Genomic DNA, 18,586 nt, shown 5'->3' with positions numbered 1-18,586 from the left:
CTGCAGCTCCGGAAGGAGTTCTCCCAATGCCTCGAAGAGCGGAAGAAGGACCAGCCCGATAAAACTGCACTGGGAAGAAGGCTTGGTCACCTTGTCTCGGTCCATGAACGGTGTGACCGGAAGTCCCTCGAGCTTTTCAGCGTCGCTCTGCTTGAAGAACTCCTGGAGGAGCCTGTCGAGCCAAGGCTCGGCCACGTCCATCGGCCTCGCCTCGTTGCTGATGTCCGCCACCTTGATGAGGACCATTGTCAACTGCGGAAAATAATGGCGGATCGTTTGTTGATAGTTATCGAAAGTAGACGGTATAGAAATTGAAGCTGATCCTCACTAGATTGGTGTGCATTTTATTAGAGTAATCGAACTCCGGCGTGATTTCCCTAAATTGACCGAGTATCTCGTTGTGTCTGGCCATGTCCGTGGCGAGAATGCATCGTATGATGCCCTCGCGAACGGTTCTGAACGTGGCGGTGTCGAGGGAAGCGAGAATGTTGCACTCGGGTGATTCGAGGACGCGAAAGGCGACCGAACAATGATGGTTTTCAAGAGGAGATATGTCGTTGTACCGGAGCGCCAGCTCCGTGCGAGCATTAATCTGGTAAATGTTGTTGTAGCCGGGGTGGTCGAGGTCGTGGCAAATGCAGGACACCAGCAGGACGAAAACCTCGAGGTCGCCGATCTTTGAGGGGAGATTCGCAGCCCATGCTATCGCGTACATCTGAAATGAATGAAGTGTTGTATTCGCATAAATGAAGGCCCGATTGTACCCTATTGCCGATGTTTCAGCCAGCACCGAGTTTCCTACCATTTGAGCAACGCAGAAGCAATGCCTGAAGTTGTGAAACGGCACTTCGTTGTAGTTATTGTACACTTCATAGAGGAAGTTCCTAAGCGTTGCCAGCGGTATGGAAAATTTTTGGAGAAGATCAAGCTCGACGAACATAGCCTGGAGCATCAGGAGCAGCTCCTCGTCTTCCCACTGCCGCGCGTCGAATGCCGGGGAACGAAGCCACTGGCGAACACTCGACGACACAGACACGTCGCTGCAATATATCGGTGAAATAATTCATAAATCTATCCGGGGCTTGAATTTTATGTTGGAACGTAGCCTCGTTCTGTAAATATGGCGGGAGGGAAGAAGGGAAAATATATTGCCAGGTCTCTCGTCGCAGATCTTGGAACCTTGAGAAGTTTTCCGGGTGGCAATTGAGGATACGCAGAAGCCGAGTTAACGTAATCTGCCAAAACTCGAGAGCAGACGTAACTGTTGCACGTGCAGCTTGAAAGCCACGCAGTGCAGCAATTGGAATCCTTAGTAATGGATCGATCTGTGGCGGCCAGCCTCCAGGTTATATATAACTCGTCGAATGCCGGGAATCATGCTTTACTCCCTGACAAGGGCAAATACGCCCCTCTATGTTCATTGAATCGAATTTGACGTTTTTGCAATTAAACCGTATGCGCGCATTGCATAATTACTGTATCACATATGTGAAGATTGGTTATCTTCGGCAAGGCTCCAGCTCCGAGATTGGTACATGAATGAGAAAATTCGTGAAATCATAAGCTGAGCTTTAAAGACGAATGACTAAAAAGTAAAAGCAAAAATCTGATCTAGCTCCAAGAGCTCGGGCAATTCTCATCGAGAGAACGCAGAGCGCACGAACTTTCGGAACGGTAAGCTCTTTACGGAGGGTATTACTTGTTCAAAGTTCGATTAAAAATGTGAAGTAATGAAGTCAAGTAGATATAGAAATTCTTTGCCCTGCATGTATTGATTCAGTGAGCCGGTGCGTAATTGGTAATCCCTACTTGAATTTGTGCATTGAATTACGTGAATACATAAAGCCGCCGATAATACCTCTTGGTGGTGGGTTCATAACAGTAGGTATTGTCCACACGTACCTGACAGCGTAGAGATAGCTTAATATTTGACCTGATTGTTGAAAGATACTATTCAATCGCTTATAACCAGATATTACACTGGCATACTGAACCGCTATCGTTCACTCGCCAATGAATATTTACAACTACCTACGGCCTTTGGCTTTTCGTCTTTGCAGATTGGAACTCTATTATCAGTATAATATATGAAACGATGGATTCAGTGCGCCCGCACACACTCATAATACATAATACGATTATATTTTTATATCACTGAATATTTTTCAATGACGACGAACAATTTTTTATATGATTGTTCTCAATTTGAAAGGCACTCCGTTTGTTTTTTTTTTTTTTTTTTTTTTTTATATTTTCAACACCATTTGAATTTTCTACAATTTTTCAAAACCATGTTATTGATCGGCACAATTTAAAAAACTGGAAAAATTCTGAAAAATTGAACCACAGGTATCAAAATTTTTAAGCTTAGAGCCGGAGTGAGAAGATGTTTCCTTATTATTGTTTTCAACCTTCGTCCAAAAAAAAAAAAGTTAAAAAAATTACAAGCGGGAATCATTTTAATATACTTGACCGGATTTTTCGGAACCATTTTAACTTTAGCAATTTTTTTTTTTATTAGCAAACTAAAGAAGAACAAAAATGTCTTGCGAAAAATCCGGCTTTCACTTTAAAAATTTTGATATCTGACACACGATTTTTCAGAATTTTCAGAATTTTTACATATTTTTAAACTGCGTCGATCAATAACATAGTTTTGAAAAATTGTAAAAAATTCAAAACGTGTTGAAAACATCTAAAAAATAAAAACCAGAGCGCCTTACAAAGTGAGAACGATTATATAAAAAATCGCGACCAAATGCGAAAGGTCAAGGGTCAGACCCAGGTCAAAATAGTACGACTGTATTGCCCCATACATGCTATAGCACTCAACTTTACGGGAATGGCTGAAAACTAACAATAAGTAAAATAAAAAACATGGCGACCAGTCGAGCGGCGCTAAGGCGCGTTATATGATATCAGCGCCCACAGGGATTACCATGCGAAATAGATGGTGCAACAGAATTGAGCTGCAACGCGTGTGTTGAGCCGGGAACCGGGGCCGCTGGAGCGATACATTCATACATCCCAGCAATAACCGTTCGTAACGATAAACGAAGCTTTATGAGTAAACTAACGCGATGGAGCTCTCTGCTTAACGCACCGTGCCGCGTTGCCCGTGCAAAATTCAACGAGCCAAATGTACCGGAGATAATCATATTGCCTATTATGAGCAAAACGAGTGTACACGTATACCGTGTACAATAATAAAATACTTATGTTATATGTATATGTGCATAAATTACATTAGTTTTGACACTGTTGACCTGCACCAAACAACTGCTGCAGTTTGTCAGACGATTAATAAAATTCAGGGCTGCAGTCCGCGATGGTTTGTCCATGCAAAATCGAAACCCAATCTCAGTTCGACAGACGCCTTCGAGACAAATCCGGGCTGAGTATTTATCGCAATAAATGCCATTTGGTCCTGTCCGCATTATTCTATGCACGAAACGCGAGAGGAAACATAAGCACAAGTTCCACGTTGCGGCTATGATCGTATGGACGGAAAACTGAATGTATCGGACCGTCAGGAGTGACAGTTAGGAAATAACTTCGTCGTTGCTTGGGAATTGCTCCGTCGTTTGTTGAAAATATTCCATTCTACGGTATCAATTCCAGGCAGCAGACCCTTTCGTTTCTGTTCCCCGATGCACGGGTTGAACAACAACGATTTTGAGTGAGTAACTTGTCGGTAAAAAAATCTGTAAGCCCCGCACCAACACAGAAAGGAGTTAAAAAGTCCCGAGAATGTCAGCTTTTGTCGTTTCCAATTTTCTCCCAACGTCTGCGTACCCAAGTTCAAGTCAGACTAACGAGAGACGCCCTCAATCTTGGCGGCTCGACTCGCAGGATCAGGATTCAGGATTTGAGGGCTGTGCTTTTATTCAATTTACATAGGCATCCCCAGCTGAGGTGACCTTGTGGGTAGGGTTAATTAAATAAGACTGGGTATACAGGCACACACCTACTCGGGTAACCCCGGATTAGGCCAAACGTATCAACCGTAAACCGCGAAAGCTCGGCTCTTCCTTGCTCTTCCCTTGCCAAAAGCTGTCGTGTCGTAATCGATCTGTGGCAAATAAGCGACAGTCCCGCCAGGCCGCACGGCTGTGTAGTATTTCGTTACCCATTTCCGTAGAAAAGAAGCCTCAAATTTCTTTCTAAATTCATTCTCAATTTATCCCCAATTTGAATAAAGTTCGGGGTACAAATTTTATCCAAATGTTGAGGCTTACCGCGGAAATTGTTAGCGTTTATTCGCAAGCTTGACGGATCGGTTTTGAAAAAAATTGGATATCGCCATTAAATTTGAGGGTTTCTCTCAAAATTGAGGATCTGCCCCTCAAAAGCAGTTAGATTTAACCATTTATAGTTTCAGGGTTATACTCAAAGCTGTAAGGGTGATATCCGATATTCCGAGGGTATAACCCCAGCCTTTGTTGTTTAACCCGGAAAATTTTGTCGCCGAGCCCATTTTCGGAGGCCTTAAAAGAAGTTCAACCAAACATCATGAAATCTTGTACGAGTTCTCCGGTGCTCTACTACCGTTTTCAACAGATGATCGCAACCAGTTTTGTTTTCTCTCGCAAAATTACATTGAAATGAAATATGGCAACAAGGACTATACCCTAAGGGTTGGATGCGAACGTGCCCGAAGAAATGAGACTTCTATGTGCTCATCTTCGCACAAAGATGTATAAATGTAACAAGTTTCTTGAACATATAATGATTTACAGAGCACCTGAACCTGACGTGGATTTCCGCGTTGATGCCATGCCAAGGGCAGAAATTAATTTTCGAAGCAGCCGCGGCTCGTATACTCTAATATTTCTCATCTTATCAGGAATCCACCTCTACCCAGCTACGCGTATGTATGTAGCCAGGTGTACGAGCTACACGCGCACTCGTACCGCACCTCGCTCATTTGGCTTGACTTTAATTCAGTTTATCGCCGCACTCCGACGGACTCGCAGTGCAGACCCTTGCCGGGCAAGACGTTTCGAGGTGTTACTTCGAGGTTTACAGCTCCCCTTGGAAGAGAAGCATGCAATGTGGCTCCGTTACCGTTTTTACTCGTTAGGTTCTCTTCTCTCGCTTCGCTCCCATTCTCCTTCTTTCCCATTACTGTTGTTGCTCACACCGCGCCAAATAGAGGATAATTACTAAAAGACCCTTCAGAATCCTTATGGAAATTGGCTCAAGGTCGAATTAAATAGACTTTCAGTATGTTATGGTACATGTCCTCCCGCTCAAAGGACACAACTTTTTAAAGTCAGTAGTTTCCGAGATACAGGCGTCGGGAGGGGGGTGCATGAATTTTTTCATATCTATGGATTACGCGATTTTTGCGAATTACAAAGCTTCAAAGGGGACTTGAGATCAAATATGTCACTCAAAAACTGCGCAGCCGATTCGCAGAGACTCCGCGGACGCGTGAAAAACAGGACAAGTCCGTTATTGCAAGAGTCGGAGGGTCTCGTTCTTCACGCGAAATCCGACGTTGCACCTCCTTCAGGTAAACCAGCGAGTTCATGGATGGCATCAATGTATCGATGGAATCAATCACAGCTTCCGTCCTGTCTTTGAGAATCAATGGTGCAGTTTTTCGAGTGACTTGTTTGACTTCGAGACCCCTCGAAGCTTTATAATTCATGAAAATCACGAAATCCATAGATACTAAAAAATCTGTACACCTTTCTTCCGAATCCTGTATCTCGACAACTCCTGATTTTTGGAATTTGTGTCCATGAGAACTTTTCACCGGGAAGGTAAATACTACAACATACTGAAAATCCAGCTAATTTGACAGGGATCCTATTGCCATAAGAGTTCTGCGGGGTACTTAGTCGTCAAGCCGCTTGCAAGCTCGTTAACCAGAAGTAACGAAATGATCATCGGCGGCATTAACGAGTCGACATCGAACTTTTCTACAATACACTTGGTCAACGCTGTCGCCGGTGTATTTTTCCAATACTGTTGGCTCCACCTCAGAGTGTAGCTACGTATGCATATCTTGGATGATTCAATTTTAACGACTGTTTGCATTTTCTGCACTAATGAGTTCCGAATAACGCTATTAAGCAAGGACTCGTGACGTACTGGCAACACGTTCTAGGCGCACGTGTCTGTTCTGCCCTCGTTTAGGCCAACCAACGGACGGCCGAATTAACGGACGAATAAATTGAGACAAGACAAACAAACTAGGGGCGGCCATACGCTCTGATATTTACACGCGGAAATGACGACAGCTCACACTTTCTCTCTCTCTCTCTCTCTCTCTCTCTCTCTCTCTCTCTCTCTCTCTCTCTCTCTCTCTCTCTCTCTCTCTCTCTCTCTCTCTCTCTCTCTCCGCATGTTAACACGTGTTCTTTCCCTTCCATTCTCACAATATTTCATTGCTGTTTCTTCACCGCACGGCTTGTGCGCAGACCAGCGGTTATCCTTTCGAACAGGGTGAATTGGATTTTAGTTTATCATTTCAACCCGAGGGTGGCAATAAGCCGATATTCGAGTCTGTTCTCGGGGTCTGGTAACGCTTGGATTAAAACTTTCCAAATGTATGCAAAATGCATGATACGAGTTTATAATGCAAGTTTTTCTACGGATGCCGCTGAGATTAGCTTGTGGAAGACGTTGGGATTATAACTGTAGCACGAACAACAGGATGAAAAATTCTCGATCCAGTTATCCAGATGTACCTACGACTATTCGCAACACGTAAACAATTATGCTGTACCCCTTTACCAAAAATGTCTTTTCTTCCATTTTCAGACGTCAGTTTCTGCTTCTACCACCCCTCTTTAATTCGAATAGTTTTCCCTCGGTTCTCAGCCCGCCGTCGCATCGTTATTACTTTCAATTTTCTTCTCTCCCGAAGGTGTACAACTCAGTGGGAAATAAATGACAAGGAATTACGTACACTTTGTCGGAAGGAAAAAGAAGGGCACTTTGAACCGTGCTCTTTGCAACTTTTCGCAACACCGCTTAGTTTCCCTTCTTCTTCCCTTGTAGAAGTTGTTCATCTGTTTCGAGTAACCTGTAGTTTATCTGTTTCTGCTCTTCGGACGCTGCGGAAAAAACTTCCCTTTATTGAGCTACTCTACGTAATGAAATTGTTGGAATCGACTTCTGGTTTAATTTTTATGGAGAAGAATGACAGATTCTTCGATCGGCGAGGGATATGGAGGTGGGTTGAAGTTCCGAAAATGAAAAGTCCCGACGGCGCCCAATTCCAAATTATATGGTGGAAAAAATAGCAGTAAAGAAATCAAACTTTGAAGAAACAACAAGGCTTTGAATGGTCGGAAACCCGACGGCTCAAAACTCCGAAAAGTAAAGTGCGGATAGAGTGAAATTCCGAAAATTGAAGTATACTCACACGGCGTAGTTTATTAACAAGAGGGTTTAAAAAATGAGAAAAACCGAAAATCAAAACGACCAAGATTCCGACCCTGAAGTTATCGAAAATCGAAAACAAAGAAAGATCAAAGCGGTGCAATTTCACCAATTGAGAAATTCACAGGTCTGAAGATCTTGGATCATTCTGAGTTTCGATGTTTCAGGTTCTTAAATTTTCTCATTTTCGCACTTTCGGAACTTTGACTTGTCGAAGTTACGCCATTTCAGCATTATATTCTTTAGGAATTTTGCCCTTTCAGAACTCTGAGCGTCGGGTTCCGGACCATTCGAAACTTTGATGTATCATCAAAGCTTAATTCCATTACTTCGACTTTAGCCGGTAAAGAATTCGGAATTTGGCCCTCTCGAAACTTTCGAAATTCGAAATTTCAACCCCGCCCCAGGAATGTAATGGCAAGATGTCATTTCCGGAGGGTCGCGGTGTAAAGTGTTAGTCGGCTCGCCTTACCCGGCCCATCGAGTCGTCTCAATCTATTTTTACCTCGGGCTCCACGATCCTGCCGATCCGATTTACCCCCGGACTGAATTTTTTCATCACAATGAGAGCGCGTGCGTGTATATCCAGGTGCTTCTCTTAGTCGACGTTACGATTTACATTTTACCGGTATGTTTTCGTGGAAAGTGCTCGTTCTGCACGTGAGTTTTAATTTTAATTTGCCAAAGCCTCGAGCGCCACGAAGGAAGGAAGGTGAAGCAAAGCGAAAAGCCCAGCGGGATATACGAGGTAGAGATTAGAATTTCGCTTCGACCATGAATTTTTCCTGCAACCATTCGGATCCGAAGTTGAAGAGGCAGAGGTAACGGCAGGAGTTAGTTAATAAATGATATTAAGAGATTTCCTCTACCTCAGCGTTCTGGTTTATTGATTTTTCTATCCCGCTGCTCACCGGTCATTCGATAATCTGTTATTCGATTTGATACTAGCGATTCAACGCGAAAAACGAATATTGCGGATGCGATGGAGTTGATTTTATACGGAAATGCAATTACAATGCAATCTTGTATCATAGTTTCCCTTTTGACCTTACTAATTACGCTCTCTAAGAATTTGGAAATTTAAACGAGTTTTGTTACCTCGAACAGAGATGGTGACGCAAAAAGAAAAAAAAATTTTCAATCTTTTGTCGGGAACGAAAATAAATGCATCATCAGCTTGTAATGATAAAAAGTGGGTTAATTTCTTTATTTTACGTGAAATAGTATATTGTATAAAAAGAGACGAAAGTTGGCGGTTGCGACGAATGTAAAGTTTGCGTTTCAGCGAATATATGTATGTACAACGTATGTGAGTGATCAATTTTTTTGTCCGACGATATTTTGAGAACGAATAACCGGATTCCAATGATTTTGGTCTCAACCGACGCGGCTTTTCCAAACTCAGAACTGATTGAGGTTTGGCATTGATCGGTTGGGTACTTTTACAATTATTTCGATACCAATATTCCAAAAAATAAAATAATAATGATATCTTGAAAATGAATAAATGGTTTCCAATGGAAATTGGTATCTTAAAGTTGTTTGAGTCGCTAATCACGAATATAAAGGCAGATTTACAAGATTATTATTTGGCGTATTCAATAGGCTGGAAAAAACTCAAAATATTTGGATTTTGATGAAAATTTGTACTCGAATCTTAGGTCAGATTTGCGTGATCCAAAATATTGGAAAAAAGTCTAAAAATGTTCGGATTTTGGTAGAATTTAGTAGGCGAAGGTTTTTTTGGGTCACCGATAACGAATCCAAGATCAGAATTTCAAAATTGGTAATAGTGGATCCGTAACAGTATTTCAAAATAAAAATAATGGTCACGTTTTCACGTAATATGGTACCCGAGTGCTTTTAAATCGTTAATCACGAATCTGAATTCGTAACTCGAAATTTAAATTGGATATTCATATTTTATTCTTTCCGTGGACTTGGAACCTGCAGTTTGAAAACGGGAAATTCGAGGGCTGGCTCACAGCCAGCCTAACGCCGCTTGTTTTCTCTGAAAATGAAGGAACGGGAAGTTAAAAAGGTTTTTGAAGATCGTTATTGGACGGCGCGGTGCGCCTTACAACACGACGGAGATTGGTGTGTAATTAGCTGCCCGGAGGCATTTCTGGAAAATTAAGCCGTGCATACGAGCGACAGAAGTGAATCTAAGGAAAAAGAAAAATACAAGGTGGAAGAAAGAAGTGTATGGAGGAGGGAAAAAACCACACGTCCATTAAAACCATTCCCCTCTAATCCAGAGCAGAATAATGGAGGCACGGGATGGCGGCTTGCTAAATATTTGATACAGGGATTTACGGTGTCTGAATCGCGGTATGGTAAATAGATCGATAACGGGAAGTTAGAAAACGTTTCAATGCCAACGGAAACTCCACACTGAGAAAAGACAAATATTTGCCGTTAAAAAACGTATAACTGGCGATGGTGAAATAAATTTTTCGTTATTATTATGAAATTTTAGTTGCCACAAATAATGATCGATAGAGATTTTTTAATGGTTAACAAATCATATTCGGCTTGGCTAAAATTTGATAATAATAATAACGTAATATTTATTTCGCCATATCCAAATATACGTTCGTCAGCGCTAAATAAAGTCTTTTCTCAGTGCAGACTCGCATTATGCGGGGCGATCGATTCCTCGCTATCTCCAATCTCACCGATGCGTAGAAATATTCGTACAAGAACGGCCTGTTGAAGCTGATTCTGACCACTGGAAGCGATTTACTGTAAGGAAGGGTCGAGGAATATTGAAAACTTTTCAGTGATAGGTAAGCAGGCAAAAATTAAAACATCCTATTTGTCCTTGGTATTCTTTCAACAGCTCTGCGGCTTTGAGCAACGAAAAAAAGGTTACATTGCAATGCACTCCGCAACTTAAAAAGACTTTATTTTTACGCGTACTGACTACCTTCGAATAAAATAACAAAATTTCAAAATGCCCCCGGACAACTCCGCCCACCCCTGCATTAAATCCCCCCCCCTCCATACAATTCCCCGTCCCCAATATTATTGTACGTTTATTAACGTTCGTACAATTATTCATTTATCTATCTGGGGAAATTTTATCCGGGAGAATTCTGTCTCGGAGATATTATCGAGGAGATTTCATCGCATAAAAATAATAACGCCGAGTAAGTATTTCAGTATAATTAAATCGGGGTAAAATATTTCCGCTCATGAATCTGCAGAAGAATATTTGTGAAAAAGTTTGTACCTTGAGATATAATAATGCAGATAAAAATCCCTGGGATATTATACAAGTGTAAAAACTACAGGCAAATAATTTAGTTTCTTTCAAGAGGGTCTGAAATTTTTCTGAAAAATGTTGCGCCTCCCAGCATCGTTATGATTTTCAGTAATACCGAGTCGAATAAGCAAACTCTTCGGCAATGATGAAATCATTCCGTTTCCGGTTTTTCCTTCAACCCCAACGCGTGACTGTTATATAGTTTTACCTTATATTTGCGCAGTGCGTGCGGAAATAAGATTACGAAGGTTTGAAAAATTGGAGGGTAAAATAATTTGATCACGTACTAGATCGATCGAACTCACCAGATGTTGAGGAATTTTTCACGGACCGTTCGTTTGACCGTATCGCTTTTCCGCCGGTACTGAAGTCTTCGACACGCCTCGGTCGAAATTGGTTCTGGAAGCTGCTTATAGAACCCTGCGGAAAATCGACAAGAAAGATAAATAAAGGTCAAGCTTGAGCTTTGTTCATCGGCGAGTTTAACACAGATAGTTAAATTCACAGAACTTTGAATTATACTGCTACTAAGTGTGGGTGGAAATCATTCGGACGAATGCGGCAGAGAATAATAATAAAATAAAAGCGAAGGTACCGGCAACGAGCCGACGCGAGGAGAATATCTTTTACATGTAAATTCGCAGGGGTTAAATTTGCAAGCTACAGCTTGGATATGCAATTCTTATGCACGGCACATGTAGCGTAATTTTATTGTGCGATTTAGTATTACATTGTAGTACAAAAATTCCCCTCGCTATCTCCTTGCGAAACTAACATTTGAGAAAATTCTCCCGCATTTAGGACGCAATACGCTGTATAATATAAGGCTAGTGAAACATGTACGTAAGTTGAAGTTGGTAACGTAGTTATCGTCGCGAAGGATTGGGGATAAAATCACTATTTTCTTAAATTTACAACGATTTTTAAGGAACTAAGATTTCTAAAAATGATTGTGTTTTGTTTCATTATCAAAATAGCGATATAACGGTTTGCCTCGGCACGAATCGTTACGATAACCTCGCTGTCTTCGATATGATAAATATGGCGACCCACGCGTTCAAGGGGACGGATCCTAACCTGAGGCAATCTTTTGACGTGCGACGTCGTTAAACTGACGGGTTTTGATAGGCCGTCGTTACGAAAATAGACATTGAGTCTTCAAGCTCTCCAAAAAGTCTCGAGTTCACGCGCTTTCTCGAACAAAATATCACCCCAAACATTTCGAGGAATGGAAGCTCAGCGTTTTTCGAACATCTTACCACCTCGTGTGCGCTTTTTTTTTTTTTTTTTTTTTAAATTTCATCCGGTGTTTCCACTTTTTTAGAAAATTCTGCAACGTTGCTTCCGAATCCCGCGCGTCATGGTCAAAATGAAATTCGCATCGCCCCGAGCGTAAACAAAAAAATAATTTCCTCCGCGGCAAAGGAGAGAAAATCCTTGGAGGATTAAAAGTGGAAATTAAATTAATTCTCCTGCTTGGTCTCGTTTACCGTACTTTCGTCGTTACTTTTTCTTACTTTATTCGCGCTGATCTTGGCAGAGCTTCGCGACGATACAGAGTCTCAATCCGTCCCGGATTTGGCACCGACGGATGAGCGGGGAAAAAAATGTTGCGTGACGGTTTCAACCGCGCGACGTACGTGGACAAATATTTATTCACCGGTAGAGCGCATCAACCTCGTATATTTACGATCGTTGTTGTTATTTACTCACTATCGTATATCCGTCGGGTTCTCTCGCGGAATCCCTGAAGGATTTCGTCAACACGACGAGGGAACCCGCGGATTCGATTCTCACGAGTCGTCCACGTCGCGTCGGTGAAAACATTTTTATTGTAAGCGTGTTTTCATCCCCACAGATGACGCCGAGTGTTAAAAAGTAAAATTTGTGGAAAATCGATGCAAACGAAGTATTCCTTATTTTCTTCGACAATTTGCGTAATTTTTAATAAATTTGCATAAAGACTAGAGTTGGCGAAAGGAGCTTCGTATGCATGCATAATTCGAACCGTCAACGAGGCACCTGTTGATGAAGAATTTTTTCGCTCGAAGAATCGTCAATCTGTGAAAATCGAAAATATCGTAGCCCATTTTACAAAGTAATAACTTCACGCAAAATTGGGACAAGGTTTCGACATGGATATTGTTTTCGCTGAAAAACAACTCCGAGGGGTGAAATGCTCGCCCAACTCGCCCACCCTTCGTTTTAAGGGGTTTTTTCGCGATTCAAGGGGGTATTTCCATATCTATCGGAAGGAGGACAAGCCCTGCGGGAATTTTCATCCACCTCTGGTACTTTCACGTGTTCGAATATACCTATGTAGTTACCAATCTCGACCGAATTTGGTAAACACGTCGCATCGCGCCATGCGGTGGAAATATTTCTCTGGCGATTTTCCACCCGTCGTGAAAAAATTTTGTTCTCTTTTTCCGTTACTTTTTTTTTTTTTTAATCTTTTTTCTGTTTTCTTTCGTTTTTCAACTCGATCGGTATCCGCCAAGCAGTACGCTGTAAACGACGCGTAATTTCCATACGACTCGATTGCGATTTATTGCTATTTCAAAAAGATGACAAGCTTCCGCTCAGTGAACCAAGAACGCGAACCACCCCGGGGATAAATTGATGCTCGAAGAGAGGAAACGTTTTCACGAGGAGACACGCATATCTTCCTCTTATCGGTTTAAACTAAGACGCGATTGAGTTACCTCGAGGCAATTCTAACAGTTGGTTACCTCTCTGAAAACGTGCAGTGAGGCATAAAATATTTATGCAGATAAACTTGTATCCCGCAAACAACAGATGTAATTAACGGTCGTGATACGTGTAATTGGAAATTGAATAGTGTACCTACGATTGACCGAGGCTCAATTTCTCATGACCCTAACGCTTTACTATTTAACTACGTATCGGGTTGACGAATGGGAAAAATTAATGGCTCTGCCAGTGTGCAATGATCGAAACGATTTGACAGATAACAGCTGTGGACCAGTTTTATTGTCATACATCGCACAATGGCCGTAGAGCAGCGCTCGACGCTACAGACTAACCAATTTCAGGGCTCGTCTGGCTGCTCGAGTATCCGTACTCGCACAATGGGAGATTTGTGCATTATAGCTATCCGCTCACCTGCAGCGTGTAATACTGTACTCTGGGGATAAATCTGCGGAATATCGCGACGGGCGCGATTGTACCGAGAGGAAACGGTGAAAGTTGGCTAAAGGCTGAGTGACCGACTGCGCATGCGCGAGATAATTGAAGCGATTGATTGGTCAGCGAGATCAGGAGAGCCAACTTAATTGAGACGGAGCACCAGCCGAGTGAAATCTTTCGCATCGTCGATGGCGAATTGAGGTTGTGTCGTTACGATGACTCGTAGCAATTGATAATAAAAGTGCCAAACCTTTTCAAGAGGTTATACGCGATCAGGGTTTTTTTTAAATCGATTTTTTTCTATTTCATTTTCGCAATGCACATACATTCTTCGAGTGTACACACAGAACATTTTATGTCAAATTGAATGGTTTTTTTTTCTGAGAACCCGCCGTTTTTTTCAAAATTAATAGTTTGCTTATTCCTTCGTTTAAAGACCGAAAATATCTTATATCAAATAAATCTTTTTTGTTTTCTTATTTCCGACGATCCAGCCCAGAGACATCTTGCTCACTGCAAGACGACATTTTTTAGAATTGCTCCAGGGGATCGGCTATAGCAGCTTGAAAAATCATTATTTTTACAAATAAAAAATATCATCGAACGAAGTTCAATGTTATCCCAGTATGTATATAAATTTTTGTACCAATAAATCGAAATAGTCGTTGATGAAAAATCCTTGAAAAATCACTTTTTTCGGCCTCCTAACTGCGTATAATCCCTTAATCCACTGCATCAATTATATGAGATCCGCTACGTAACCTGTTCCAAAAGCCGCGTTTGACGGCTGAAGTTTAGAGTGGCTGCTTGCACGAGAAGACGAAAAAGCTCGCTCATGTGTAGATAATCGCTTACCCCGCTAGCTTTCACCACTTTCTCTCGGTACGTAGGTTTAGGAATTCGATACGTATTTTCGTTGATTTACAGGCGATCGTTGAGGGTCGAAACTTTCCAAAGTTGTCTCGTTACCGGTCGGAGAGTACAACCCTCTACGACAAACCGGGACTAAAATACGTTCGGGCAGGTTTGCTCGCAAGTAGATAAATAATTCTAAACAAGGAATATGATTAATTTAAACTTGTTCGAGCTTCCGTTCATCGAAACAGATCGTTTATACACCGTCGTTCTCTAAATTAGTTCAGCTTCGTAGTCGCCGTTTCGAAGACTACGGTCCTCACGATCTCCTTTAAAACGAAAACGTTTTCTCTCAAAATCCTCGACGCGTGCAATTTCTCAAGATGCGATAATCGTGTGAGCGTAGAAATAGGAGCGCAAGCTCACCCAGCCAGCTGAGGTGCTCGGTAGTCTCGAGCTTTTTCCTGAAGGCGTCGACCTGCCTTTTGAGCTCCCTGAGCGGCAGAAGCGGCGCCGAAACGGCGATCTCCTGGTGTTCCCTGAGCTCGCGTTCCAGGGCGGAAACCCGGCGCTCGAGGGCGCGGAGCAAGTCGGCGTCCAGCATTCCGGTGCTCCCAGGATGAGCCCCGACCACCTTGTTCATAACCGAAACACGCGAGGGGAATTAGGGAGGAAGGCCTTGGTTGGCACTCGAGAAAATTGATCAATAATCCTTGGGCAAGTTACCTGCAGCGAATACGGAGTCTCCGGCGTGTTCGATGGGAGGTGGGGCGAAATGTTCAAGAGCTTCTCTCCCTGGCGAAGCTTCACGATGTCCAGAGGTCCAGCCTCTGCCGCGCTTCGAAAGAGTTCTGCAAACACCGATATCGACAATCAGTTTAATATTATTTTCAGGGGAATCATTCGATTTGCGATTTTAAACGAGGTCAATGAGAGCCAAACGTGCCCCGAGCGCTTTGCCCGCAGCTCCGGGGGCGAAATTAGCTGCCATTCGGTAACGAGTGAGATGTACTATACGTACTTCAAAGGGTGGCGATATCGTCGTGTCATTTCCATGCAAAATCGGCAGTCGAGTTACGAAATGGATCGGAACCCGGTTTTGCTCTATATCAAAAACTTGCGTCCCCGTAGGATGATTTATTTTTGAATCGAACCGTGAGTTCACAAATATATGATTCTGAAAAAACACCTGACGGGATATTTTCGGTCCTTAATGCCAGGCGGGTGAAATTTATGATGAAAGGAAAAGCAACGAATATTTTCAAACCTCCCAGATGGAAAAAAAAAAACAAGAAAAATTCTCCGGCTCTTTGTCACGGGATTTGTGTGCCGAGTTGCGGAGCGGAAAATATAACGTGTTTTCAATCCAATTTGCGGGTCTGTCGACTCACGCCGTCTGTTCTCTCCACTGAAGGGCTCGGCTAATAACGGGAAAAAAGTTTTAGGAGCTTACGAATACGCGAAACAAGATGAATAACAGCTCTTGCGCCATTACAAAAATTATCGAGTCACCGCCGCAGAGCTTGAAAACTTTTGAATTCATCGACGCAACTGAAGCGGTGTAAGTGCGATAAGATTTATTTCGCATTTCAGCGACTTCTATTTATTTCATGAAACACCGACGATCGTAAAATCGCGTTTTGCATGATCCTCATTCGCCTCACGGCTACTGTAAGAAGAATGAGTTCAACGACTGCCAAACGAATCCTGCAATTTGTTGCGAGGAAGTTTTGCCAGGAATTCATCTTTCCAAAAATCCTAACGCTGGAATCATTTCAAGTATTTCATCATACACTCGGGAAAAACAGATTCACTGGTTCGTTTGAATTCAAATTACCGTTTTGTTCTTTAATCTCTGGTTGTAAAAAATTTTCTCGGAGAAAGGGCGTCGCGAAATGAAAACTCGTACGAGTTTGTACCGGAGTCACGATTATCTTCGAAACGTCCGGTCTGTTATACGCAGTAATATGCACATACCGATTATTACCTGCACGTAAATTTTAATGCAGATTGTCCACGCGTCGTGGGTGTCATTGTTCGATAAGATTTAGTATTCCGCGAAAGTATTTCGACGCTTGCCTTTCGACTGCTTGAAATTCTATTGAGCCTTATGTACCGATCGCTAATTCAACTGAAATGACGCACGTGTCACTGCCGAAGGGAACCTCCGCATATATCTGCGAGAACCGCGATAATCTCGCTAATTGAACGCTCCGACGTAGATTAGGAATCGTAAACATCGCAGACGTACGAGACGAACAAATAATTTGCAACGCGGCATCATTTCTGGGGTCCGATCAGCTGATTCCACAGAAAATTCCCAATCACGAGAGAAACAACTTGAAGAATCGCTGTAAGATATTGCCGAAATCGAAGCTCATTTTTCGAGGCATGGCTTTGAGGAGGGGTTGTCTAGAATTATATGTATTTGGATAGTTTTTTTTTTTTTTTAAGAAAATGAAAACATTTGGAGTGATTTCAATATGTCGGATTTATTGTTTATAATTTGAAGAGCACCTTCATTGAAATTAATAACAAAATCTTACGGTGGTGGATCTCCTGACATCACTGTCCAACTTGTAACGGTTACAAATTTTTTTTTGAAATTGAAACAACTTTTCAGGTGCAAACACGGAGCCGAAATGTTAAAAAAAAAAAAATCCAAATATACACGATTATGAAGAAAGAATTTAATTTTTCGAGCAAAAAATACTTAAAAAAGCTTTCAGAAAAAATATTCTGCGATTGAAATTCAAAAATCTAGCCATAAGCCCGAAATGATAAGCAAGTTTTTCACACTGTGTAAAAATTTCAAGTCGATCGGATGAAAACTGACCGAGGAATCTGCGCCACCGGATTGAAAACGTGGTCGTTCGCTACTTCCATGCGTCATGCCGCCATTTTGTTGTTAATTTCGACGACCAAATTCTGAAATTTTCTTAAAATTATAAATAATAAAGCCCTGAAACTCGAATTGCCTAAAGTGTTTTCATTTTCTTTGAAACGAAAAAAAAAAAAAAAAAAAAAATCTTAAAAATAGGGATGATTTTAAACAGTCCAAGCTGTATCCCTCCCTTAAAGTCGAAAGCTCCTCACTGGGACGATTTTACAACGCGTCTCGAACGTGAAATTCGCAACTAAGTATTTCCCGCTAATTAGAAGATCGCGTGAATAGGGAAAAGTAAGACGACGATAATCCGATCCAGACGGTTTAATCTATAATTCTCCGGGTGATGAATCACCCCGGCTAAACAGGCGATAAATAATCTTACGTAGGTGGGCTTAATTATCATTCCACTCGGGTCTGATCAGATTCTAGTCTAGTCAGTTCTCCTTTGTGTCAGCACGTCGTCGCGGCTACCGCGGCAGGTTGCGGTTACCTCGCCTTCAGCATCGAGGAAATGAGATGTTGGTTCGTACGCGTCGGAGCACGCCGGCGGTAAATCATTGAAAACGCCACCACCGATGCTGAAAGCTCCGCAGGGCATCCCGGGATTATTACCCAATCATCGATCCCCGAGCATTCCCAGAGCTCGTTCACGTGTCAGGCTAATCATTTTTAACCAAAGTAATTGCAACAGCTGCGGCGAAGTAATTACGTTAGGATAAATAACGACGTATGAGAAACAGCTCGATTATTCTTCGTCCGCGGTATTTCGGAAGCTTTACTTTCCTTATTCGTCAACAATTATTTGACTCTTATTGTTCGCCAAATCCTTTTTTTGCGGACCAAGAGGTGGCGGAAATTCGTGCGTATAATAGATTATACGAGGAGGGTGGAAAGGCGGGATGCTACAGCGAGGAACTGACAAGAAAGGTATCCCAGGTCGATGCCTCCGAATTTTTTTTCTTTTGTAATATGTTACAGTAGACTAAAAACTAAACTACGCGTATTATTTTTTTTCCTGCCATTAA

The 18,586-nt window shown here is 42.2% G+C and overlaps 1 protein-coding gene across 6 annotated transcripts in view; it reads right to left on the bottom strand.

The window, feature by feature from the left end:
• The window catches only part of LOC107219437, a 109,137-nt gene that overhangs the window by 7,167 nt on the left and 83,384 nt on the right, over window positions 1-18,586 (bottom strand). For all 6 annotated transcript variants that reach the window (XM_046738879.1, XM_046738875.1, XM_046738876.1 and 3 more), the window contains 6 exons: window positions 15,398-15,522; window positions 15,098-15,305; window positions 10,972-11,086; window positions 803-1,040; window positions 329-715; window positions 1-252 (listed from right to left, as the gene is read on the bottom strand). In XM_046738879.1, the coding sequence (XP_046594835.1) occupies window positions 1-252; window positions 329-715; window positions 803-1,040; window positions 10,972-11,086; window positions 15,098-15,305; window positions 15,398-15,522 (1,325 nt within the window). The remainder of the gene's footprint in view (window positions 253-328; window positions 716-802; window positions 1,041-10,971; window positions 11,087-15,097; window positions 15,306-15,397; window positions 15,523-18,586) is intronic.

Source organism: Neodiprion lecontei, chromosome 4 (genome assembly GCF_021901455.1).
Source record: "Neodiprion lecontei isolate iyNeoLeco1 chromosome 4, iyNeoLeco1.1, whole genome shotgun sequence".
NCBI classification, from domain to species: Eukaryota; Metazoa; Arthropoda; class Insecta; order Hymenoptera; family Diprionidae; genus Neodiprion; species Neodiprion lecontei.
This window is presented reverse-complemented; position numbering and strand designations above follow the sequence as displayed.